At 46.5% G+C, this 26,338-nt stretch overlaps 2 protein-coding genes across 4 annotated transcripts; both read left to right on the top strand.

Annotated features, from left to right (window-relative positions):
• Nucleotides 1–2,138: 2,138 nt before the first annotated feature.
• LOC308570590 (tubulin polymerization-promoting protein family member 2-like) lies at nucleotides 2,139–18,917 on the top strand. Of its 2 annotated transcripts, none has more exons than XM_081165512.1 (4): nucleotides 2,139–2,188; nucleotides 11,472–11,652; nucleotides 17,415–17,565; nucleotides 18,653–18,917. In XM_081165512.1, the coding sequence occupies exons 2-4, from the start codon at nucleotides 11,483–11,485 to the stop codon at nucleotides 18,836–18,838; spliced, it is 507 nt and encodes a 168-aa protein (XP_081021638.1). In that variant the 5' UTR covers nucleotides 2,139–2,188; nucleotides 11,472–11,482; the 3' UTR covers nucleotides 18,839–18,917. The 2 variants fall into 2 exon arrangements, with proteins under 2 accessions (XP_081021638.1, XP_081021637.1); XM_081165511.1 differs by lacking the exon at nucleotides 2,139–2,188 and adding an exon at nucleotides 6,489–6,654.
• A 1,770-nt stretch (nucleotides 18,918–20,687) lies between these two features.
• LOC308570594 (tubulin polymerization-promoting protein family member 2-like) lies at nucleotides 20,688–24,079 on the top strand. Of its 2 annotated transcripts, none has more exons than XM_081165518.1 (4): nucleotides 20,688–20,811; nucleotides 21,397–21,574; nucleotides 22,368–22,521; nucleotides 23,821–24,079. In XM_081165518.1, exons 2-4 carry the CDS (start codon nucleotides 21,402–21,404, stop codon nucleotides 24,001–24,003), a joined length of 510 nt encoding a protein of 169 aa, XP_081021644.1. In that variant the 5' UTR covers nucleotides 20,688–20,811; nucleotides 21,397–21,401; the 3' UTR covers nucleotides 24,004–24,079. The 2 variants fall into 2 exon arrangements, with proteins under 2 accessions (XP_081021644.1, XP_081021645.1); XM_081165519.1 differs by lacking the exon at nucleotides 20,688–20,811 and adding an exon at nucleotides 20,830–20,980.
• The last annotated feature ends 2,259 nt before the right edge of the window (nucleotides 24,080–26,338 follow it).

The following is a 26,338-nucleotide window of genomic DNA, read 5'->3' on the forward strand; positions in this document are numbered from 1 at the left end:
CCAATAGGGAACCTACGTAAGGACTCTATATGGGCTCTTGGATACCCCATAAGGGAAAAGGGCAATTTTTGTTTACAACACTTCTTTGTGGAGGAACTGTGGGGCTTAATTAAGATGCATCATCAGTAAGGGGTGCCTCCTGCCCCCCAGAACTTTATTGGGCTACTGAAGCTGGGACTAACAGAGGGGACCCCAGCATCCTACCCCAAGCTATCAATATGGTACAGGCTTATTACAGGCTGACAAACCTAACTTTTAAGGTCCTTCAGCCACAGAACTTAACCTCCCATGCAGATCCTTGCACAAGGTTTGTGCTATCATTTTACTTCCATTACTGTATAATAATTTTTATTCTACTTTTCCGTTTTAAAAAAACTGAACATGACTTACAGGGCTTGGAGTATTACATTGAAATACTATCATAAAATGCAAAGGTAGAAACCATATTAAAACAGCAGAATAGATAGTGATATTTGCTTCCAGGTTAGCAGAATAGCAATGTAAGCAATTAAACATTTAAAATATTTATTACAGCAACCTTTTCAGGAGGACCCGGTTGTGTTTGGGTTGGGTATTTTATTGGAATTTTTTGGGGGGGTTAAAATGGCTGACATACAGTGGTATCTTGTGTTATGAACTGAATTCATTCTGGAGGTCCGTTCTTAACCTGAAACTGTTCTTAACCTGAGGCGTGCTTTCACTAATGGGGCCTCATGCTGCCAGCATGCAATTTCTGTTCTCATCCTGGGGCAAAATTTGCAACCCAGAGCAACTACCGTACTTCTGGGTTAGTGGAGTTCGTAACCCAAAGCGTTTGTAAACTGAAGCGTTTGTAACCCGAGGTACCACTGTATTGGCCAAGAATTGTTAACACAGTGACATTGTTAGAACCCCATTAAAGGTTATTATCAACTACCTTATTAACTTGGTCAACAACAAAATATATTTTATTTATTTTATTTTATTATTTATTTTATTTTATATTTTATTATATTTATTTATTATATTTATTTATTATATTTATTTATTTAACAAAATGTAATTTTATTGCGGGGCAAGGAAATTAACTTATATAATACTTTTCTAAAGTTCTTAATTTTTAACAATCTTTGGTAAGGTTTATGTAAGTGCAAATGATTCACTAAACAGCTCTTTTTATTTTTCTCATGGAATGCCATGCTAATCCTGAAGAGCTGTGTTTTCTTTTGAAAATGGAAGAGCTTCAACTAACTGACGAATAAAAAACTAAGCACAGTAGCTACAGAATTTTAAAGAATTCTTTAAAATAAATTTAAAAAGAAAGTGTTTGTTAAAAAAGTAATTTTGTGGTTCCTACAGTGACCTACAGGGGTCACCAGTGATGTTTGCCATTGCTGACTGCTTTCCCTCTTGTTTGGAAATGCCTGTACTTATGGCAGTTTACCAGTAGGATAATAATAATAATTTTTTGCCCCGTGCATCTGACTGGGTTACCCCAGCCACTTTAGGCATCATATATATACACACACACATAAACAAAACCTCAAACATTAAAAACGTCCCGATACAGGGCTGCCTTGAGATGTCTTTTAAAAGTTGTATAGTTATTTATCTCCTATACATCTGATGGGAGGGCATTCCACAGGGAGGGTGCTAATACTGAGAAGGCCCTTTGCCTGGTTCCCTGTAACCTCACTTCTCACAGTAAGGGAACTGCCAGAATGTCCTTGGAGCTGGACCCCTAAGTGTCCAGTCTGAATGATAGGTGTGGAGACACTCCTTCAGGTAGGGTGTACTTTTTAAAGCTAACATGCTAAATTTGCCCCCTGACTACTGAGTGGGACATGTTGTTGTTGTTGTTCCCTGTCCATCTGACTCGATTTCCAGCACATATAAAAACATAATGATATGACAAAGGGAGTAGACTTCCCTTCTGATCTTGCTAACTAATGACACCAAAATAAAAAAAATTAAAGGTAGGCTGCCAAGTACAAAGATATTCTTCTCTTCATAATAGTCAAATAGTAGACTTTCAGTTGGCAATACCTGGTGGCTGATCAGTAGACCAGCATGCTAACTTTAAATTACCCCCTTCTAACGCCCCCTGAAATCTCTTCAACAGACCTGAACCAGGCTTTCGAGGACCAGGAGCATAATCTGCCCCCAGTGGCCTGTCTACAGTGAGAAAAAGAGGTTGAACCAACAAAAGGTGAGTTTGTCCAGGGTGATTGTCTACCAGCTCCATTTGGTACGCTGGCTGAGACCCTTCCTGCCTGCACACTGTCTCATTGGAGTGGTACATGCACTGGTTATCTCCTGCTTGGACTACTGCAATGTGCTCTACATAGGGCTACCTTTGAAGGTGACTTTGAAACTATAACTAATCCAAAGAATGGGAAAGATTTATAATGTTTTGAAGAGACCACTGTAAACAAATGAAAACATTAGCAGGACTTTAATAACACTTGTAACGTAACAAATACTTTGGACAATAGAGAGAGACTTAAAATATGGATGATGAAATAATATGCAGTTGAAAATGTTGACAGTAGGACCCATGGAAGGGATGGAGGGAAGTCATGAGATTCAGAGGAATCTCTAAATTTGAGTATGTATTTGATATTGTTATAATTTTACATTTGTAAAATCAAATAAAAAATATTTATGCAACTACAATTAATCCAGAATGTGGCTGCCAGACTGGTGATTGGCAGCAGCCACTGGGACCATAAAACACCAGTCCTGAAAGACCTATATTGGCTTCCAATACGTTTCCAAGCAGAATTCAAAGTGTTGGCGCTGACCTTTCAAGTGTATACCTGAAGGAGCGTCTCCACACCCATCGTTCAGCCCTGACACTGATGTCTAGTTCCGAGGGCCTTCTGCCAGTTCCCTCACTGTGAGAAGTGAGGTTACAGGGAACGAGGCAGAGAGCCTTCTTGGTAGTGGTGCCTGCCCTGTGGAACGCCTCCCATCAGATGTCAAGGAGATAAAGAACTGTACAACTTTTAGAAGACATTTGAAGGCAGCCCTGTATAAGGAAGTTTATACAGGGTTTAATGTTTAATGTTTTATGCTTTTATATTTGTTGGAAGCCGCCCGGAGTGGCTGGGGCAACCCAGTCAGATGGATGGGGTACAAATAATGAAATTATTATTATTATTATTATTATTATTATTATTATTATTATTATTATTATTATTATTACAGGGGTAAAGACACTACGCAAGGCCAAAGCCAATTAGAAGCAAGCGGTCCAAATCTGTTAGTCCTCATTCCTCTGTATGCAGATTCAAAGTTTTGTGAAACTCAAAGCCAATCACTAATCAGAAGGACTATTCCAAGGCCTTGTGGGAAGGAGTTCTGATGGCCCTCTGACCTTGCCCGACACCTGCATTTTAGGAATACAGCAGCTAACAGTTCCCAGTTGGTGATGAATCAACACTCCCAGTCCAAGAAGTCCTTCAGCTGTGAGAATTGCGGGAAGAGCTTCCGGTGGCCTTCCGACTTTGCTAGACATAAACTCCCTTGCCATAGGAGAACATTAAGGACAAGCAAGAAGTCCTATGCCTGTGAGAAGTGTGGGAAAAACTTCCAGTCATCTACTGTCCTTGCCCATCATAAATGCTCTTGCTGTGGGGAAAAGGTAAAGACTGACCAGAACAGCCCCTCCAAGGCATCCCACATCTGTCGTCTGTGTGGGAGGAACTTCCGGTGGCCTTCAGACCTTGCTAGACATGAGCTTGTTTGCCATAGGAGAACATTAAGGATAAGCAAGAAGTCCTATTCCTGTGAGAAGTGTGGGGAAAACTTCCAGTCATCTACTGTCCTTGCCCATCATAAATGCTCTTGCTGTGGGGAAAAGGTAAAGACTGACCAGAACAGCCCCTCCAAGGCATCTCATATCTGTCGTCTATGTGGGAGGAACTTCCGGTGGCCTTCCGACCTTGCTAGACATGAGCTCGTTTGCCACAGGAGAATGTTACGGGCAAGCAAGAGCACCCAGTCCCAGAAGTCCTACGCTTGTGAGAAGTGTGGGAAGAACGTCCACTCAGTTACTAAACTTGCTCATCATAAATACTCTTGCTGTCACGGAAAGGTAAAGACTGGCCAGAACAGCCCCTCCAAGGCACCCCACATCTGTGGTCTATGTGGGAAGAACTTCCGGTGGCCTTCAGACCTTGCTAGACATGAACTCGCTTGCCACAGGAGAACATTAAGGACAGGCAAGAAGTCCTACGCCTGTGAGAAGTGTGGGGAAAACGTCCAGTCAATTACTAAACTTGCTCATCATAAACGCTCTTGCTGTGGAGAAAAGGTAAAGACTGGCCAGAACAGCCCCTCCAAGGCATCCCACATCTGTGGTCTATGTGGGAAGAATTTCCGGTGGCCTTCAGACCTTACTCGACATGCGAACACTCACTCTGGAAAGGCATTAACAGAGCAGAGCACAGCCTCCAAGAAGCTTGACATTTGTGATCACACTGGGGAAGGCTTTGACAGTCTTGCCCAACATAAACTCAGTCACCCTAGGGGGGAACAACAGGTTGAAGCACCCGGGCACAACAGCCAGACAACAGAACAGAGCATCAGTATCCATAAGCCCTTTCTTTGTGACCAGTGTGGGCAAGGCTTTCCGTGGCTTTCTGACCTCATTCAACATTTGATTGTTCATCCTGGAGAGCAACTTTATGGCTGTGACATTTCCCACTTGCAACCGATAAAGAACAATGAATCACATCAGGAAAACAATAAGGAGGAAGGCCAGAGTAATTGTGAGGAAGATGTCTCTGTGGAGAACATCTCTGGAGAGTATCTGCAACGCCTTTCCCACCTGTGTTCTGGGGAACCTTGCAAACCTTTAGCCTGTCAGAAAGCCTGTGAGTGTGGCAAATGCTATTTTAGAGCACACAGTGACCCTGAAGTGCTTCCACCAAACATTGTGTGGGAAATTGGGGTCGAGGGCTTGCCTCATCCCCTGTTCCAAAAGCAGCCTTCTGAGAGTGGGTACTGTGGGACTGATGGCGAGAACGTCAACCCACAGCCCACCGAGCTGTCTCCCTTCCATGTTGACATCAAACCCAGCACTGAGTTGACCCCCATTTTGAGTTCCCGTGAGGCAGTCTCTGTGGAGTGCACTGTCCCAGGCACCTCAAGGGGGCTACAGAGGAAGGCTTCGACTGAAAGCATCACCAGTTCTACTGGGCAACCACAAGCTGTGCCCAGTCAACACCCTAAGGTGCCCCAATTCCTGAGCACTCCAAGTCTGTTGATGGAGGGAGCTTCCTCACTAGTGGAAGGGGACAAGCCTTATGCTTGTCCCAAGTGCCCAAAGCAGTTCAGCTTGACTTCATACCTGTCAAAGCACCTGCTCACCCACCGGGCGGGGAAGCCATATAAATGTTCCACCTGCGGTAAGGTCTTTGCCCAGCGTTCGTATCTGACCAGGCACCAGGAGGTGCACACAGCGAGCTTGGAGCATGAATGCCTCGTTTGCGGAAGCTTCTTCACGCGGTCTTCATATCTCAAGAAGCACATGCGCAGGCACAGAAGGTCGGGCCAGCCCAAATCTTAGGTGGCAGGCGATCTTTAAAGGGCAGCTTTACAGCTGTGGCAGGCCCCCTTTTGTATGCACCAGAACATTTCAGGCCTCCTCTTCTCCTCCTTCTAAGTATATGCATTGTCTTTTTTGTGTGTGCAGTGTGCTAACACTCTCCCTTCGCTGTTGGTGCATTGTGATTGGCTGAGTGTGTCGAAAACACACATGTCCTGAGCTTGATTGGGTCAGCTGAGGGTCAATAGATATATCCTTGTTTTCATGGCCCTGAAGCTCCCCTGAGGGACATTAGAGAAACCTCAGACTCATGCCCAGTATGTTGGGGTCCTTTACTCTGCCTCCGTCAAACTAGGGATGAGATGGAGCAGAGGCAAGCAAGCAGCCACTTTGAGGACTGCTTAAGTTAATTGATTTCAGATTAATTGCATACCACAAAAAACCAAGGATGCCTTTGTGAGGATTCTGAAGGCAGGAGACAGCTTATTTATTTTAGGTGTGAGATAACGTGACAGTGTAAAGCAGGGGTCAGCAACCTTTTTCAGCCGTGGGCCGGTCCCTCAGACCATGTGGTAGACCAGACTATATTTTGAAGAAAAAAATGAACGAATTCCTGTGCCCCACAAATCACCCAGAGATGCATTTTAAATAAAAGCACACATTCTACTCATGTAAAAACATGCTGATGTAAAAACACTCAATGCGTGGGCCGGATTGAGAAGGTGATTGGGCCGCATCCAGCCCATGGGCCTTAGGTTGCTTACCCCAGTGTAAAGACTTATTACGGACTGTCAGAAGGAAAGACCAAGTTGATTAGCTCCCACTCCATTCCATTTTGGTATGGGGAATGTTCATCAATACAAAAGAAGAGTCATTATTTTAAAAAGTACCATCTCTGGTACTCTAGTTTCAGCAAGTTGTCTCCTTCTTCTCTTCATAACCTGGTCCTCAAAACTACAGGGTCAAGAAGATGATGTCACCACTGGCATCATCAACAAGTCATAATCGTCACCTTAAAATATATGCTTCAACCTTCTGGTTTGCTGGAACAGAGCAGCCCTTCCCCTCCCAGGCAATACATAAACAGAACCATACAGGGCCTCGACCATCTGCAAGCCCAGGTAAACCCAGCTTCTGGCTAGGGTTGGAGAGAAAAGGCTCAACTTTCTGGTTTCTATGTTCTATGGATGCAGGAATATTTTTTTCTTTTTTAAAATGAAGGCTGAAAATTCAGGGGAAAGACCTGAAAAATCCTCGTGGGGATTGGGCTCCAGTGCAATGGCTCTGAGGAAAGAGATGATCCCAAAGTTTAAAGGGACACTTTGGGATCAAGAGGTTTCTGGGTTTACCTTGCAGAAAGTGACGAACATACAAATGGATCTTGGAGACCCTAAGACTTATGCTGCTTAATCATCCTTTGTTATAGGGCAGTCTCCCCTACTTTGTCATAGGTATGAAGTACAGTAATACAAAGCGTTCTGGAGGAGAAACCAAATGGTGTTGCAGCTGAACTGAAACTGCAAGCTATTTGTAATGTGTCTGTTAACTATGAAATGACAGGTTGAGAAAATGCTGTTCTTAATAATGCTTTAAAATATGTTTATTATTGAGGTGTTTGCCATCTTGCCTCCTGAAGGGCAGTTTACAAATAATGCATTACAACAGATACACTTTGGCAGCAATCCTGTGCACACTTTCCTAGCCGTAAGCCCTTTGGACAAAGTAGGCATTCTACATAAACACATATAGGATTGCATTGTTCATATCTAGCAAGAGTCTAGAGTGATATTTCATTATTTCAAAATGCCTCCACACCCCCATGACCTCCAGAGAGGTAGCTGTGTTGGTCTATTGCAACAAAAACAAAGAGCCTTTGGTACCTTAAAATCATTTTATTATGTTATACACTTCTAGGTATAAACAGGAGTGCCAATCTGAACCTTTGACATGGTTTATTACTGCAGGTCATGGCCTTAGTACAGTTGGTATCATTCAATATGAAATATACCCCTAAATGATCTTTCCTGAGCTTGGTCTAGTTCTTAGTGCAAACACGTCCTGGAAGCCACTCATGAGGAGACTTCCTGAGCTCCTAAGTCTTTTATGTAAAGGTCAGCACAAGTAATACACTAGTTACCAGCAAAATTTAAGCAATGCTTCCTGTAAAATAATGGATTCCATAGATTATAACCATTTTAATCATGGCTTACTAGAATTATACTCTTTCAACTACCAATTTAGCAGAGTCCATGAAATAGGAATCGGGCAGGAACTTAATAGCAAATGGGTGATAGGAACAAAGAAATATAGGTATTCTAAGAAATTACTCATCTCAAAGACCCCTTCCCCTTTCTATTAGGATGCATTGGCTAAAATTAGTACAGAACATTAGATTTTTCAGTGGTTTGTTGATCAAGGAGCTCCACTTTACGCAGTGTCTTCAAGAAACGAGCACGTACTTTGCATCAAGATAGGTATGCCCTTCCCCTTCCCTTTCTAACTTTACTTTTAACTCACTTCCTCTAAATTTTTGGGAACAGGGATTATTTTACACTTTAGGTGTAAAGTTTGTGTTTGTGTGTTTGTGTTGTGAGATTTGCTGCCTTCTTATTTTGTAACTTTGCTGTCCAAAGCGGCACCCATTTATTCTGTTGTTTTCATTTTGCGTAATAAACCAATTCTTCCTCTGGCGTGAGAACCTCTTGTGGGTATAAGGTTAAGGTTAAACACCTTAACAACAAACACATGTTGTAATAGCAAAAGATCCCCAAAGTCTCTTGGCTTAATATTAAGTGTGCCCATAAGACAACATGGGTTCTGGACACAGATGCAGGTGTTAAATGCACCTCTTGTAGCACATGGACTTCAGTCCATTGAATACGTGCATTATGCTGAGCTAGAGTTAGATGCAAACAGTATTTTTTGGAGGGCTGGGGGAATTGCAAGCAGTGAGGTCAAAGTGAAATGGAATGAAGAAAAGTACAGACGGTGGCTTATATAATTGTTGTTGTTTAGTCGTTTAGTCATGTCCGACTCTTCATGACCCCATGGACCAGAGCACGCCAGGCACTCCTGTCTTCCACTGCCTCCCGCAGTTTGGTCAAACTCATGTTTGTAGCTTCGAGAACACTGTCCAACCATCTCGTCCTCTGTCGTCCCCTTCTCCTTGTGCCCTCCATCTTTCCCAACATCAGGGTCTTTTCCAGGGAGCCTTCTCTTTTCATGAGGTGGTCAAAGTATTGGAGCCTCAGCTTCAGGATCTGTCTTCCAGTGAGCACTCAGGGCTGATTTCCTTCAGAATGGATAGGTTTGATCTTCTTGCAGACCCTGGGACTCTCAAGAGTCTCCTCCAGCACCATAATTCAAAAGCATCAATTCTTCGGCGATCAGCCTTCTTTATGGTCCAGCTCTCACTCCCATACATCACTACTGGGAAAACCATTGCTTTAACTATATGAACCTTTATTGGCAAGGTGATGTCTCTGCTTTTTAAGATGCTGTCTAGGTTTGTCATTGCTTTTCTCCCAAGAAGCAGGCTTCTTTTAATTTCGTGACTGCTGTCATCATCTGCAGTGATCATGGAGCTCAAGAAAGTAAAATCTCTCACTGCCTCCATTTCTTCCCCTTCTATTTGCCAGGAGATGAGTTATTCAAGTTATTCTGAGTTATTCAAGCCCCTTCGCCATGGCAAGGCAGTGATCCATGAAGGGGACTTATATAATTAACTGTGGTCAATAAAACAAAGCAGTTGTGAATGTTTTGTGAATGACCACAGTTAATTGTGCAGTTATTACTGGACTTTTCCACATTTCATTTCATTTTATTTTGCTTACAGTTCCAACCCACTATCATGTGCATATATTCCTGGTGCATCTGATGAAGTAGACTTCAGTCATGAGACCAGAAGAAGCCCCTTGCTGGATCAGGCCAAAGGCCCAGTTAGTCCAGGACTTCATTCTCATAGTGACCAGCCAGATTCCCATGGGAAGCCTGCAAGCAGAACCAGTGGCGTAGCGTGGGTTGTCAGCACCCGGGGCAAGGCAAGTAATTTGCGCCCCCTAACCCGTGGATTTGCGCCCCCTAATCCTAACCCCCAGACGTTGCGCCCGGTGCGGCCGGCCCCCCATGCACCCCCCACGCTACGCCACTGAGCAGAACCAAGCCCCCCCCCCAATTTGAACTAGTGGTCAAATGCCTAATGCCACATGGAAGCTTATTCCATAATTGTTGGCATCTATCTTGGGAGACAATGGACGAGTGCACTTTTGGGGATTATGTCAAACCATTGGAGAGTTATAGCACCTTCTGTGGTTGCAGAGACCAATGCTGGAAAGACATGTTCAGTCCCTCCAAGTGTCCCTATTTTCCAGTGACATCCTTGATTTAGAGAAGCCCTGTCCCTGTTTCTGATTTGATCCTGGAATGTCCCACTTTGATGATGATGATGATGATTGGTGGCTTTACACAGAACATTAAAAACAGAACAAAACTTCAGACATTAAAGACATCCCTGAGCAGGGCTGCCTTCAGATGTCTTCTAAAAGTTGGATAGTTGTTTATTTCCTTGACATCTGATGGGAGAGCGTTCCAAAGGGCGGGTGCCACCACCGAGAAAGCCCTCTACCTGGTTGTCCCTATTTTCATTGGAGAAATGTTGGAGGGTATGGAGTTATCCAGCCCCCAAGCCTTCTGAAAGCAATCCTGTATAGGGGCGTTTTTGAGTGTTTTATTTTGTTTTTATATATGTTGGAAGCTGCTCAGAGTGGCTGGGGCAACCCAGTAAAATGTGTGGTGTATAAATAGTAAACTTACCATTATGAAATGGGATGCCCCTATTTTCATCAGAGAAATGTTGGAGGGGATGCATGATTTGTTGCAGCTGGGGGAGATTGAGGCGTCCAGTTCTGCTGCTGCAGGTGCCCCATGGCGTTTCTTCTCTCTGCGCTCCTCCACGTGGTTATTCCTCCTCTGGTCACTGCTATGAATACATGACCTGACTGTCTACATGCGTGAAAGCTGATGCCGTAATACATCTTTGTTGTAAATGTATGCAGGTGTGCTTAACTAAAACAGCCCTGCCAATAACTGCTCATACTCAACAGAGAGAGGCCAGATTTAAGCCTTATCTGGTATTCCTGTTCAAGCATCTTTCACAGATGTATTCAACTATCTGGATGAAAGGGGCTATCTCAGAAGATTGAGCAGACTTGCTCTCTGTTGCTGCAGAAGGCAGAGGGTGGACATCTTCTCAAGGTAGCCGATTCTAGCTGAGGATTAGAAGGAACTTCCTAATACCATGAGCTACTGAATAGTGACGCAGATGATGCAGAAGGTGGCAAGCTGTCCTTCAAGTAGAGACTGTGTGGCCATCTGTCAGGGAAGCTGTAGTTGTAAGATGTCTAATTGAATGTGGGACTGGAGTAGATGACTTCCAAGATACCTTCTGACTTTAAAATTTTGTGAACTCAGGTTTGGGAACACAGTTGGTTCAGGGAACTGGTCATCTCTAGTATCTGGCTGCATCATGAGATGCATTTTACTACATGCTCACAAGAAATGTGAGGGAGCCGGACTGTGATAACCTGCACTAGGTAGCCAGGTGCAACAGATTACCAGATACCATAAAATATTTCCACACCAAGTAACCTTTTGGGGAACAGGTGTATTTACCTATAAAGCTGTGCAGGTGTAACAAAGTGTGTCCCCTAGTTGTGAGACCATCTGGTAATATATTGAATCAGTTTGGGATTCCTAAACAGTCAATTCTGAGAATTCTGGGTCACTTCCATTTATTACCCGTGGCTCCCATTACCGTCATATAATACAAGGACCTCCAGTCCGATATTGAGAGGGTATAGTTCTTCCACCAGCAATATAGAGCCAGAAATAAGTGCAGACCTCTAAACACCCCACTGTCTTCAACCCCCTTCCTCTGCAGTTGTTGGAAACATGTCAGAGCTGGAAAAAACTTTCCGCAGATTTGCCGTGTACGGGGAAACGAGCAGCAGCGGCAATGAAATAACGGGCAAGAACTTCTCCAAGATGTTGAAGGAGTGTGATGTGATGGACGGGAAGTTTGTGACCAGCACTGACGTGGACATTGTCTTCAACAAAGTCAAGTGAGCCATGGGGTGGGAGAAGCAGTGTCTGGTGAGGAATGCTGCAACCACATGGCAAGGCCACTATCTTAAGTGGTCACTGCAAGGCTCTGGCCCAGAAATTGCACTTTCTCAGGTACCAAGCCTTTAAACTCTGCAAATAAAAAGTCAGTGTATTAAATCTTAGGACAGGAGTCCCCAAACTTTTTAAACAGTGGGTGAGTTCACTGTCCCTCAGACACTGTTGGGGGCCGGACTATAATTTGAAAAAAATCCTGAAAAATACGAACAAATTCCTATGCACACTGCACATATTTTATTTGCAGTGCACGAAAACAATGAGACCAATCCTTCCCTTTTATGTTGCCTGAAAAGCAGGAGTGTACCCAGGGGTTGGCCCCAGTAAAAGGCGCAGACCAATGGGAGTGCAAAAATTGCACCCCTCTATTCTGGCTCATCTCTGGCAAGGATGCAAGGGACCGATACAGCTCCTTGCCAAGGGCACAAGGGAGCCTAGGTATGCCTCTCCTGATAAGCCAGCTCTACCGGGTAGCATAGCAGCTGAACTCATTGCTCCTCTCTCACACCAGCTTTCTGCCTTGTCCCATACTTAACTGACTTGTACATGGTGACAGCACCACCCAACCCACCTGGGTAAAGTCCAAAAGTTCTCATGCGCTCTGGAGGAAAATCCTTTCCCCTTCGATTCCTCTTGTCAGATTTCCTCCTTGCCAGGAGACTTAAGAACATGGTGAGGCTTCTGCAGCTCCTCACACTGAGGTAAATCTGGCGCGCTGAGGTGTTTCTGTTGAAAAGAATATGCGTACACGAGCGTTCTTTTCAAGGAAACTCCTTGCCGTGCTGGGTTTACCTCAGTGCGCGGGCTCTGCTCAGTCAGCCCCATGTGCTGAGGGCCGGATTTATGAGCCCGGCAGGCCGGATCCGGCCCTTGGGCTGTAGTCTGGGGACCCCTGCCTTAGGAGGTTAAACTCGCCCCCCCCAACAACCCCAGCCCACTGAAGATTGAGCACACTCAGAGGCCACAAAATGCTCTTTCTCTTTGAAAAGACATCTGAAGGCAGCCCTGTTTAGGGAAGCTTTTAATGTTTGATGCATTACTGTATTTTAATATTTTGTTGGAAGCCTCCCAGAGTGGCTGGGGAAGCCCAGCCAGATGGGCGGGGTATAAATAATAAATTATTATTATTATTATTATTATTATTATTATTATTATTATTAGGCTGGAATTCCCTGTGTAGAGGAAATAATGGAATGGAATATCCTAGAAAAAGGTGGGCTAGCTTGCTGGAACCCTGAACAGGAGCACTCTTAATTGAATCCAAATCTTTATTTCAGACAGACCAGCATATAGGAACACTCTACATTTTGTTGTAGGGCCCACTTGTTCCTCCATAGTCTGATATAGTGGCAAAGAATGTGCAGTGTGGTTTGGGTAGTTATAATAATAATAATAATAATTTATTATTTATACCCCGCCCATCTGGCTGGGCCTCCCCAGCCACTCTGGGCAGCTTCCATAAAAACCAGAAATACAGTAAAATGTCACACGTTAAAAACTTCCCTGAACAGGGCTGCCTTAAGATGTCTCCTGAATGTCAGGTAGTTGTTTATCGCTTTGACATCTGCTGGAAGGGCGTTCCACAGGGCGGGCGCCACTACCGAGAAGGCCCTCTGCCTGGTTCCCTGTAGCTTTGCTTCTCGCAGTGAGGGAACCGCCAGAAGGCCCTCGGCGCTGGACCTCAGCGTCCGGGCAGACTGATGGGGGTGGAGACGCTCCTTCAGGTATACTGGACCGAGGCCGTTTAGGGCTTTAAAGGTCAGCACCAACACTTTGAATTGTGCTCGGAAACGTACTGGGAGCCAATGCAGGTCTTTCAAGACCGGTGTTATATGGTCTCGGCGGCCGCTCCCAGTCACCAGTCTAGCTGCCGCATTCTGGATTAGTTGTAGTTTCCGCGTCACCTTCAAAGGTAGCCCCACGTAGAGCGCATTGCAGTAGTCCAAGCGGGAGATAACCAGAGCATGCACCACTCTGGCGAGACAGTCCGCAGGCAGATAGGGTCTCAGCCTACGTACCAGATGGAGTTGGTAAACAGCTGCCCTGGACACAGATTTGACCTGTGCCTCCATGGACAGCTGTGAGTCCAAAATGACTCCCAGGCTGCGCACCTGGTCCTTCAGGGGCACAGTTACCCCATTCAGGACCAGGGAATCCTCCACACCTGCCCGCCTCCTGTCCCCCAAAAACAGTACTTCTGTCTTGTCAGGATTCAACCTCAATCTGTTAGCCGCCATCCATCCTCCAACCGCCTCCAGACACTCACACAGGACCTTCACCGCCTTCACTGGTTCTGATTTAAAAGAGAGGTAGAGCTGGGTGTCATCCGCATACTGATGAACACCCAGCCCAAACCTCCTGATGATCTCTCCCAGCGGCTTCATATAGATGTTAAAAAGCATGGGGGAGAGGACAGAACCCTGAGGCACCCCACAAGTGAGGGCCCAAGGGTCTGAACACTCATCCCCCACCACCACTTTCTGAACACGGCCCAGGAGGAAGGAGCGGAACCACTGTATAACAGTGCCCCCAGCTCCCAGCCCCTCAAGACGGTCCAGAAGGATGCTATGGTCGATGGTATCAAACGCCGCTGAGAGATCCAGCAGAACTAGGAAACAGCTCTCACCTTTGTCCCTAGCCCGCCGGAGATCATCAACCAGTGCGACCAAGGCAGTTTCAGTCCCATGATGAGGCCTGAATCCCGACTGGAAGGGATCCAAATGGTCCGCTTCTTCCAGGCGTGCCTGGAGTTGTTCAGCAACCACTCGCTCAATCACCTTGCCCAGGAATGGAAGATTTGAGACTGGGCGATAGTTGGCCATCGTGGCCGCATCTAAAGATGGTTTTTTAAGGAGCGGTTTAATAACCGCCTCTTTCAGCGGGTCTGGGAAGGCTCCCTCACGGAGGGAAGCATTCACCACCCCACGAAGCCCATCGCCCAGTCCTTCCCGGCTAGCTTTTATAAGCCAGGATGGGCAAGGATCCAGGAGACAGGTGGTTGGTTTCACTCGTCCAAGCAGCCTGTCCACATCCTCGGAGGTAACAGGTTGAAATTGATCCCACTCAACTTGACTAGACAGAACTCTAGCACTCTCCCGCCCCGGCCCTGCTCCCACGGTGGAGTCTACTTCTTCCCGAATCTGGGCGATTTTATCTGCAAAAAACTTTGCAAAATCATTGCAGGAGAACATGTGGCCCGTACTGGGCCCCGATGTTGCAGGTGGTTCCGCTAAATTGTGAACCACCTGAAAAAGTCTCCTGCTGCTGTTTTCTGCAGATGCAATAGAGGCGGTGAAGAAATTCTTCTTCGCCGTCGCTATCGCCACTTGGTAGGCTCGACGTTGAGCTCTAACCTGTGTCCGGTCAGATTCGGAATGAGTTATCCGCCACCGGCGCTCTAGCCGTCTCAACGATTGTTTCATTGCCCTCAGATCCGTGGAAAACCACGGGGCTGTCCGGGCTCCATGCAATCGGAGAGGGCGCTTCGGAGCCAAACAGTCAATAGCCCTGGTTAACTCCACATTCCAGCGGGCCACCAGGGAATCGGCTGAAAGGCCATCAACATGGGATAAAGCATCCCCTACCACTCTCTGGAAACCATTTGGATCCATTAAGTGGCGGGGGCGGACCATCCGAATTGGTCCCACCTCCCTGCAGAGGGGATGGGTCGCAGAGAAGTCCAGTTGCACCAGGAAGTGATCTGACCATGGCACTTCTTTCATTTCGCTTTTACTTAGTGTCAGATCACCAACATCCATAGAGGTAAACACCAGGTCCAAGGCATGTCCACGGCTATGGGTTGGGCCAGACTTATTCAGGGACAGCCCCATGGAGGCCATGCTTTCCACGAAGTCCCGAGCGGCCCCTTGTAAGGTCGTGTCGGCATGGATGTTAAAATCCCCTAGGACGACCAGGCTGGGTGTCTCCAGGAGAACATCCGCCACGACCTGAAGCAGCTCGGGCAGGGAATCCTTGGTGCAGCGGGGAGGTCGGTACACCAAAAGGAATCCTGTACTGCCCCTATTGCCCAACTTCCAGAACATGCACTCAGAAAACTGGGTCTTCCCAATAGGACGCCTGGTGCAAACTAATGACTTCCTAAAAATCACTGCAACCCCCCCTCCCCGCCCACGTGACCTGGGTTGCTGTGCGTAAGAGAAACCTGGTGGACAAGCAGCGGCAAGGACAGGCCCATCTGCTTCATCCAACCAAGTCTCTGTTACACATGCCAGGTCAAATCCTCCATCCATGATCAAGTCATGGATGGCAGTGGTCTTACGAATCATTGACCTGGCATTGCACAGCAGCACCTTCAGGTCACGTGGGTATCCCTTGCTGATTCTAGTATCCATCCGGACAGGACCAGACCCGGAGGCAGGGATAGTCCTCAGACAACGACTAAACCTGCCTCCTCTGTAATGACATGGTCTGGTCTTAGCGTAACTCCTCCTCCTACCCGTGATCACTGAGATCGGTTGTCCCAGTGCATCCCCCCCTGTGGAACATGCCCCAGCCATTTTGTGGGCTGGGGCCCACTCCCCGGCAGCCCTGAACCCTCCCCCTAAAAACAAAATAACACCTTAAACAAACAAACAAAACCAATAAAACAATACAAACAAAAAAATGTAAAAATTACAAAAACATCAAAATAAAAAAAATAATAATTCCCCAAGCCCAACCAAACATCCATCCCACCCCCACCCCCCACATACAAAAAATCCAAAGAAAATTTTTAAAAACATTTTAAAAACACTGTGCCTCTCCGGCAGTAACAACTGTCCTAGTGAGGCCTGTCAGGCCCCGCCCCGGGCCAGGTGGTAAGTGGCAGGGAGGAGCAGGGCCCTCAGGCACTCACTCAGGGGACTCCTCCTGGGCAGCAGGCAGCAAGCAGCACGCAGTCCTTGTGAGGCTTCAGGCCCCGCCCCAGGCCAGATGGTAAGTGGCAAAAGCAGGGCCCACAAGCACTCACTCAGGGAGTCTTCCTGGGCAGCAGGCAGCAAGCAGCACGCAGTCCTTGTGAGGCCCCAGGCCCCGCCCCAAGCCAGATGGTAAGTGGCAAAAGCAGGGCCCACAAGCACTCACTCAGGGAGTCTTCCTGGGCAGCAGGCAGCAAGCAGCACGCAGTCCTTGTGAGGCCCCAGGCCCCGCCCCAAGCCAGATGGTAAGTGGCAAAAGCAGGGCCCACAAGCACTCACTCAGGGAGTCTTCCTGGGCAGCAGGCCGCAAGCAGTTGCGGCCTGGGCAGTTGCGGCCTGGGCAGTTCTAGGTTAAAATCTCACCTCAGGCATAATCAAGTCACTCTGCTTTCAGCCTCATCCCTGCAATATAGGGATGAGAATAATGGGCTGTTGAGAGAATTACTGAGGTAATCTCCTGTGCAAAACACTTTACACACTTGAAATGTACTATATGAAATTATTAGGCCATTTCACACAGAACCCATTTATGGCAATATTTTCACCCTCCATTCTGATTTGTGGTACGAAGAAACTGTTTTGAGCAGAGCTGAGGCAGCCTTCTCAGCCACAAAGCATCTAAGGGTCTTTGACTCTTTAACTTGCCTCACAGGGTTGTTGTGAAGATGAAATGAGATAAGGAACTGCTCCAAGAGCCTTAGAGAAAGGGTGGGGCACAAATGTAGTTGAACAAATCAAATAGCCGCAGAGGCTAGGAGCTAACAGCTTTCTCCCTCTGCAACCTTAAGGACCAAAGGGGCCCGCAACATGAACTACATCGAGTTCCAGCAAGCCGTTAAGGAACTGAGCAGAAAGCGCTTCCAGGCAAAGTCCCCAGAGGAGGCTTTATTGGCCACATACCAGCTGATGGAGGGCAAAGAACCAACCAGCACGGGAACAGTGAGTGTGGCTTTCCTATGAAATGAGAGGCAACCACTTGTTAAAAAAATAAATAAATAATGCATTTAAATTAATTAAGTCAGGGAAACACACACACACACACACACACACACACACACACACACACACACTGCATTTCTGTGGGAGGGCAGGGGAAATGTACAGAATGTAGTACTGAGAATCCCAGCTTTATTTTTATTTTTTTAAGAAAAAAACAGTTTACAATCCTTATGGCTGGGAATATATGGCCCAAAACTGTAGGAACAATAACTCCTACAATCTCAGAAGGAGTTAAGATGGGGAACAAGGCTTCAGCACCCCGCATAAATCAAAGTAATTCATGTAAAATCGCAGGTCCGTAGCAGAAACCATGCAAAATGAGAGAATATTCAAATTCCACTTGATTTGCCTAATTTATAAAGGCTGCAGAATTCACCTCTTGGTGCAGAATTTGGATAGGAAGGAAGCTGCAGCATTGGCCTACAGACCAGCACGGGAACTTCTTTAAAAATGCCGCTGAAGAGGGGTTTATCCTGAAATGATTTGGGCATCACAAATTTGACGGTCTCCATTTTTTTTTGCTGCAGATTTTGAATAGCTTGTACCTGTGTTTATTTTTGCGCATCCATGCCATCCCGCTTTCGGTGCCTGACACAAATGCTAAAGGCTTAGAGTGTAGACATTATCTTTGAGGGATGAGGCAACGAACATATCCACGCATTCCCCCACCTCATTATTTTGCATTTTTAAGCATAAGCTCAGCGCTAACCCCTCCTGAGAGCCAGTGTGGTGTAGTGGTTAAGAGCGGTAGTCTCGTAATCTGGGAAACCGGGTTCGTGTCTCCGCTCCTCCACATGCAGCTGCTGGGTGACCTTGGGCCAGTCACACTTCTGTGAAGTCTCTCAGCCCCACTCACCTTACAGAGTGTTTGTTGTGGGGGAGGAAGGGAAAGGAGAATGTTAGCCGCTTTGAGACTCCTGAAGGGGAGTGAAAGGCGGGATATCAAATCCAAACTCTTCTCTTCTTCTTCTTCTTCCTTCCAAGCACCACCACCGCACCACTGACTATCCACTTGCTTGTCTTGCAGAAATCAACCGCGGCTAGTGTTGTGGAGAGGCTGACAGACACCAGCAAATACACAGGCTCCCACAAGGAACGGTTCGATGAAACTGGCAAGGGCAAAGGGCTGGCTGGACGTACGGACCCGGTTGAAAGCCACACTGGCTATGTCTCTGCCTACAAGGGGGCGGGAACCTACGACAAGTACCACTAGATGTGGGGCACAGCCTTCTGAAAACCCTGCCTGTTCCCACTGCCTTGGGAGGGGAAGGCAATAAACAGCTGCTCTGATATGATGCTCGCCCCTGGGTGTGTTTTTGGCTGTGTCCAGGCCTAATTTCATGCAGGTGGCAAGAAGTGAAAAAACTGGAATGGAGGAAGGGGTGTCAGAAAGAGAGTGGGGGGGGGGGAGGGGAAAGGCCTGCAAGGTAACGTCCCCCAAATTAGGAGTAGAGAACTTCTAGGGCGCTGGCCAATGTTGGCCACAATCAACGGGCCCAGATTAAAGCCACTTGGAGGCCCAGGGCTATGAGATCTCAGGAAGCCCAAAATTTAGTAGCATCTGCTCATGAGAAACAAAACCTCGTTCTCTTCTTTATCTACTCAATGAAATTAGAACACTGCCAAAATGTTAGCATTGATAAAAAGCTTGTTTCCTTAGATGCTTCCTGCTTTTTTCTGGAATTGTCTACGTTTGGGCTTTCAAAATTTCATCTTTAAGAAACTCCCATTTATCTTGGACTTCCTTCTCTCTGAGTATTTCTGACCATGGGATCTCACCCAGTAGCTCCTTCAGCTTTTTGAAATTGGCCTTCTTAAAGTCCAGAGTGCATGTCCGACTACACTCAGCTTTCCCTTGCCTCTGTATCCTGAAACCCAGGATAACATGATCACTGCCTCCCAAGTTTCTGAATACTTCCACTTCTTTGATCAGCTCCTCCCTGTTGGTGAGTACCAGGTCCAATATAGATGATCTGCTTGTTGCTTTTTCCATCTTCTGGGAAATGAAATTGTTAGCAAGGCAATGTAAATCCAGGACTGCCAATGTAAATCCAGCACTCCCTGTCAGGGGGCCAATTTGGCCAATGATGCCATTTTCCCCAAAACATTCCCACTGGTGTGCTGGCAAAGCAAGACCACCCACCTATCAATCTCCTGGTGTCATCACGATCTCAGATGATTAATATGTGGGTGGCTGTACCCAGTTATCAAATTTGGCCCACAGGGTGGGTGGATATTAAGATCTGTCCCACTAGGCCAAAAGGTTTACCATCCCATCATTTTCTCCTCTATAAACCCAACATGGTATATTGTTTGATTTCTTTTATATTGACCTACACTTCACATATTGCTTTGAGATTCCTTTCTACTGTATTTGATTTTTATGTCGTGCACACGGCAATCTCCATTTACGCAGGGGTTCTGTTTCCGGAAGACACGCACAAGGGATTCCCTTCTTCTGCTCCTGCCCTGTCCCCTTTCAATGCTGAAAAGGCACGCGTGTTGGCAGGAGAACGTGTGCTGATTGCACGCAATTGGAGAAGATGCCTGTGTTGATTTTGAGATCTTGTTTGAGATTTGGTCCCCGTTTTGCACATTGTTTTGACAGGCTTTTGTAAAGTACTGGACCTGCACATTGTATCATGTTTTGAAACTCTTACATATGATTTATATTTTCTGCACACCAATCTGAAATTATTTAGAATCTAAAATGATTAAGGAGTTTTCTAAATGGAATAAAATAACAACAAACAAACAAACAAACAAACAAATTGATAGCCGTTGCTCTAAAATGTACCCAAATTTCAAGAGTCTGTAAACCAGCTTGTGAATCTCTGTATAACCAGCAACTCTCTGGGTGCCATCTCAATTTCAAGTATGTACAAGAACAGCTATGTGAAATATCTTCCTTTCTGGTCACGCCTCTCTGTATTTCTTGCTCCAAAATACTGTGATGTTGGGCCAGAGTTGATAAGATGATCCGGAAGCTAGAAGGCTTTCATTTTACATGGAAAAACAACCACCACCCTGCCAATCTGCAATGCAGAGCAAACTATGATGTCACAGAGAACTTGACACACTCACAATGACCACCACAACTTGCACCATCAAGCCAGTGGTGCTTCTGGCTCAGAGCAGGCTATCCTTCCTAGGAGGAACAGGGCAGGAGCAGAACATCTAACTCAGGTAAGCACAAGCTCAAATTAGAGCAGGGGTGGTGAAAATGTGGACTTTTAGAAGCTATTGGTATACAACTCCCACCACCCTTCATTCATCATTGACTTTTCTGACTGGAACTGATGGGCGTTGGTGGCCAACAATATCCAGAGAGCCACAGGTTCTCCATCCTTGATCGGTATGCATGATTTTATTTGTTTTGTTTTGCTTTGGGTGCTACTTCAAGTTCCAGTTTTTGGGAGTAAGATTCAGGGCAAGAGCGAAAGGCCAACCCTTGTATACAAGTGGTACATTTCAACAGCATTTGTACCTCCTAATATACCTCAGAAAAATAGGTTCTTTTAAGGAATAACCAGGTGTGTGGTTTGATAGACCTATGTGTGCATGAGAGGGGGAGATTTCGCTCCAAAATGTTTACCCCTGGACCTTCTTACACAGCTGCCAAGGAAGCACAGCATAAAACAATGACACCATCACTACAACATTGCTCACCCTCTGCCTTTTTTAATAGCTCAAAGAGGGCTTTCGAGATAGTCTTGCTGGAGGGAACCAGAAACCCACGTCCCTTTTCATTCCCATTTCCCACTATTGCAGGAGGCATGGCATCTGAGCTGGAAAAGGCCTTCCACAGATATGCTGTGTATGGAGACACAACTGCCACTGGAACTGACATGACGGGCAAGAACTTCTCCAAGATGTTGAAGGAGTGTGGCGTGATGGATGGGAAGCTCGTAACCAGCACTGATGTGGATATCCTCTTCAACAAAGTCAAGTGAGCTGAGGGTGTGAGGGCTGGGTGGACAGGCGTTTTGGGCCAAGCCCATAGCTAAGGGCCACTGGAAGGTTGTCCTGGTCCAAGCCCTGTGTCCTCTCTACTGTGGAACGGCTCACCAATCCTGCAAGCAAAATCAGTTCAGCCTTTTCCATATGCTGTTATGGAGATCTTCAGTAAGATCATAAGAACCTGCTGAATCAGGCCAGTGACCCACCTAGTCCACCATCCTGTTCTCACAGTGGCTGATCAGATGCTTATGGGAACCCAAAATCAGGCCCTGAATTTGGCAGGAAACCCATAGGTTAACCCTACTCAGAGCTGACCTATTGAAATTAATGAATCTAAGTTAGCCAGGCCCAATAACTCTAATGAGTCTATTTTTAGTAGGACTAGCGTTGGATACATCCCATAAGCAATCCTACACAGGAAGCATAATGAGGTGGCAGAGTCCTTAGCTGGACAGATCTTTGAATGCTTCTGGGTTGTTGTTTTTTGGGTTTTTAAAATTCCTATGCAAGTAGAAAATGAGCACATAAGGAAAACTTCAAGCCTGGAACTTTCCTCATGGATTTACTGGTTTCTACATTCAGGGAGCTGGGTGGTTTCCCCCCCCCCCCCCGAACTTGGGATGCCGTTAAAAATGGTTTCTCCCACCTGCGATGTAAAGTGGTGCAAATCCACACCAAGATTCATGTCAGCTGTGGGTATGACACTGTGTGTGGATTTGTGAGCAATTGGGAGGGTCTGCTGTAGGTGGGGCTCAAAGATGATGCTGTTCTCTTGTCTCCAGGACCAAGGGTGCCCGCAACATCACGTTTCCAGAGTTCCAGGAAGCCCTGAAGGAGCTGAGCACAAAACGCTTCAAAGGAAAGTCACCTGAAGAAGCTTTGGCAGCTACACACCAGATGCTGGAAGGCAAAGAACCAGGCAATGTGGGGGTAACGGTGAGTGACAAGGAGCTTCCCTGTGAAGGAAGAGCACATCCAAACAGTCCTGCTTCTATCCCCTACCCCCAAATTATTGGGCTCTTTTGGGCAAAACCACCACACAAACTGCCAAGGGTGGACCCTAAGGACCTGTCTACAAAACCAAGTTGCCATGAGGCAGGACTGGGAACCTCAGCTCCAGGGGTCAAACGTGGCTGGAATGTGCCCTTGAACTTCGATAATGCCTCTTGCTTATAGGAATGGGGGACAGGCAACAGTGGGTGTAGAAACTAGTCAACTGCACTATCACAGAGCTCTCCCGATGGGGCATTTTGGGTGGTCCCACAGGACCCTGAGGTTCAGCTGACCTTTACCAGCAGCCAAACTCTTATTGTGGCAGGCCCTGCCCTGCAGAACACCTTGCCAACAGAAGTCTGGCAGGAGCCATCCCTGCTCATTTTTGGACTTCTTCTAAAAACTGTGTATCATTCAGACGGACCTTTCAGATTTGCCAGCCAGCTCCTCCTGATGTGCTTGACATTGTTCTTGTTTTTGCTGTAATGCTTTGTTTTTCATCCATATATTTTAGATGAAAGTGTGGTTCATGAATATTTAAAGAAATAATTACATTTGTTGTGGTGCCCACAATTTACCTCTGGTTTGGCCAGCCATTGGCATGTGGCCCTCAGAAAGTTTCCCAGATGGTAAAATGGCCCTCAGGCTGAATCCACCCTGCTTTACTATCTCCACATTGGCAGGTGTCAGCACACATGTTATCATCAGGCAGCTGCCAGGGTACCTACTGTTGTGTGTGTCCTAATTCACCTCCATTTCCCCCCTGGCCGTTCTTAAATTTTCCACAATGCTCCTCAGCAAGCATTATATGTGGCACAAAATGAAATTGAACAGATGGCTACTTCCAGCCCCTTGGTGCTGCTAGGGTCACTGCCACAACAGCCAGGCCAATTGGGCCTCACCAGACCTCTTCCCCATGATTAGACCTCTTGCCAATATAGAGCAGGAATGGACTCAGTGCAATCCTTAGAGCCCAACCACTTTAGGGATATAGTTCCATCCTACCCATGAGCCTTTGCTGTACAGTCAAGGGTTGTGCGAACCAGCAGCAGTTTGTGCACGTAGTTACCTGCCCCATCCCTAAACTTTCCATAGGCTGGATTTATCCCATGACTCAGGCCTGCCGGCTTGGTCCAGTGTTGTTGGGGCTGGAGCACCCAGCCCACCCAGCACCTATGCCATGACTAATCAGCACCCACCACAACCATCACCACTTAAGTGTTCTGCTTGCTTGTCTTGCAGAAAACCGTCGCGGCTGGTGCAGTGGACCGGCTGACAGACACCAGCAAATACACAGGCTCCCACAAGGAACGTTTTGACGAAAGCGGCAAGGGCAAGGGCATCGCAGGACGTGCTGACCTGGTCAGTAACAGCGGCTATGTGGGTAACTACAAGGGGGCTGGAACCTACGACAAGTCCCACTAGATGTGGGGCACAGCCTTCTGAAAACTCTGCCTGTTCCCACTGCCTTGGAAGGGTAGACAATAAACATCTGGCCTGATCTGTTGCTCTCCTGCGTCTTGTGTGTGCCTCTGGTGCCTGAAAGAGGAGAGTGTTAATACTCCCTTCTCCCAATCTTAAGAGCATAAGAACTTAAGGAGTGCCTGCTGGATGAGGCCAATGGCCCATGTGAGCCTGCATTCTGTTCTTACAATGGACAGCCAGATACTGGAGGGAAACCCAGCAAGCAGGAGTCAACCACAAGAGCGCTCTCGTCTTCTCCGATAAAGAAAACAATGCCCGACCTGAAGAATTTGGAGCAAATGATTCAGCAAAGGAAACACAGCCCAGAATAACTAAGGAGACAGTACAAGAATATTTGGCTAGTTTAGATGTATTCAAGTCTCCAGGGCCAGATGAACTGCATCCAAGAGTATTAAAAGAACTGGCAGATGTGATCTCAGAACCACTGGCAGTCATCTTCGAGAAATCCTGGAGAACAGGCGAAGTCCCGGCAGACTGGAGGAGGGCAAATGTTGTCCCTATTTTCAAAAAGGGGAAAAGAGAGGACCCAAATAATTACCGCCCAGTCAGTCTGACATCAATAGCAGGGAAGATTCTGGAGCAGATCATTAAGCAAACAGTCTGTGAGCACCTAGAAAGGAATGCTGTGATCACCAATAGTCAGCATGGATTTCTGAAAAATAAGTCATGTCAGACTAACCTGATCTCATTTTTTGACAGAATTACAAGCCTGGTAGATGAAGGGAACTCAGTGGATATAGCCTACCTTGATTTCAGTAAGGCATTTGACAAGGTGCCCCATGATATTCTTGTAAAGAAGCTGGTAAAATGCGGTCTTGACTCTGCTACCACTCAGTGGATTTGTAACTGGCTGACTGACCGAACCCAAAGGGTGCTCATCAATGGTTCCTCTTCATCCTGGAGAAGAGTGACTAGTGGGGTGCCACAGGGTTCTGTCTTGGGCCCGGTCTTATTTAACATCTTTATCAACGACTTGGATGATGGACTCAAGGGCATCCTGATCAAATTTGCAGATGACACCAAACTGGGAGGGGTGGCTAACACCCCAGAGGACAGGATCACACTTCAAAACGACCTTGACAGATTAGAGAACTGGGCAAAAACAAACAAAATGAATTTTAACAGGGAGAAATGTAAAGTATTGCACTTGGGCAAAAAAAATGAGAGGCACAAATACAAGATGGGTGACACCTGGCTTGAGAGCAGTACATGTGAAAAGGATCTAGGAGTCTTGGTTGACCACAAGCTTGACATGAGCCAACAGTGTGACGCGGCAGCTAAAAAAGCCAATGCAATTCTGGGCTGCATCAATAGGAGTATAGCATCTAGATCAAGGGAAGTAATAGTGCCACTGTATTCTGCTCTGGTCAGACCACACCTGGAGTACTGTGTCCAGTTCTGGGCACCACAATTCAAGAAGGACACTGACAAACTGGAACGTGTCCAGAGGAGGGCAACCAAAATGGTCAAAGGCCTGGAAACGATGCCTTATGAGGAACGGCTAAGGGAGCTGGGCATGTTTAGCCTGGAGAAGAGGAGGTTAAGGGGTGATATGATAGCCATGTTCAAATATATAAAAGGATGTCACATAGAGGAGGGAGAAAGGTTGTTTTCTGCTGCTCCAGAGAAGCGGACACGGAGCAATGGATCCAAACTACAAGAAAGAAGATTCCACCTAAACATTAGGAAGAACTTCCTGACAGTAAGAGCTGTTCGACAGTGGAATTTGCTGCCAAGGAGTGTGGTGGAGTCTCCTACTTTGGAGGTCTTTAAGCAGAGGCTTGACAACCATATGTCAGGAGTGCTCTGATGGTGTTTCCTGCTTGGCAGGGGGTTGGACTCGATGGCCCTTGTGGTCTCTTCCAACTCTATGATTCTATGATTCTATGATTCCGTGATTTCTGGTTGCTGGTATTCCAAAGCATCGCTGCCTCCCAATTGTGGTGAAAGAGCACAGTGATCACGGCTAGTAGCCATCAACAGCCATGAATTTACCAAACCCATCCTGTGGGAGCGAGTTCTGTAGTTTAACCATGCACTGGATGAAAAAGTACTTTCTGTCCTGATTCTTTCGACCTTTCCCAGTTGGGTGTCACCTGTGAATTTGATCAGCATCCCCTCAATTCCTTCTTCCAAGTCGTTTATAAAGACGTTGAACAACAAAGGGCCCAGGACAGAACCCTGCGGCACCACACTTGTCACTTTTTCCGAAGCTGTGTGCGGCAGACACCAGCAAATAAAACTTTCTGCATGTTATGCTGCAATTGTGGGGGTC

This window comes from Podarcis bocagei, assembly GCF_964188305.1.
Source record: "Podarcis bocagei genome assembly, chromosome: 13".
Lineage (NCBI taxonomy): Eukaryota > Metazoa > Chordata > Lepidosauria > Squamata > Lacertidae > Podarcis > Podarcis bocagei.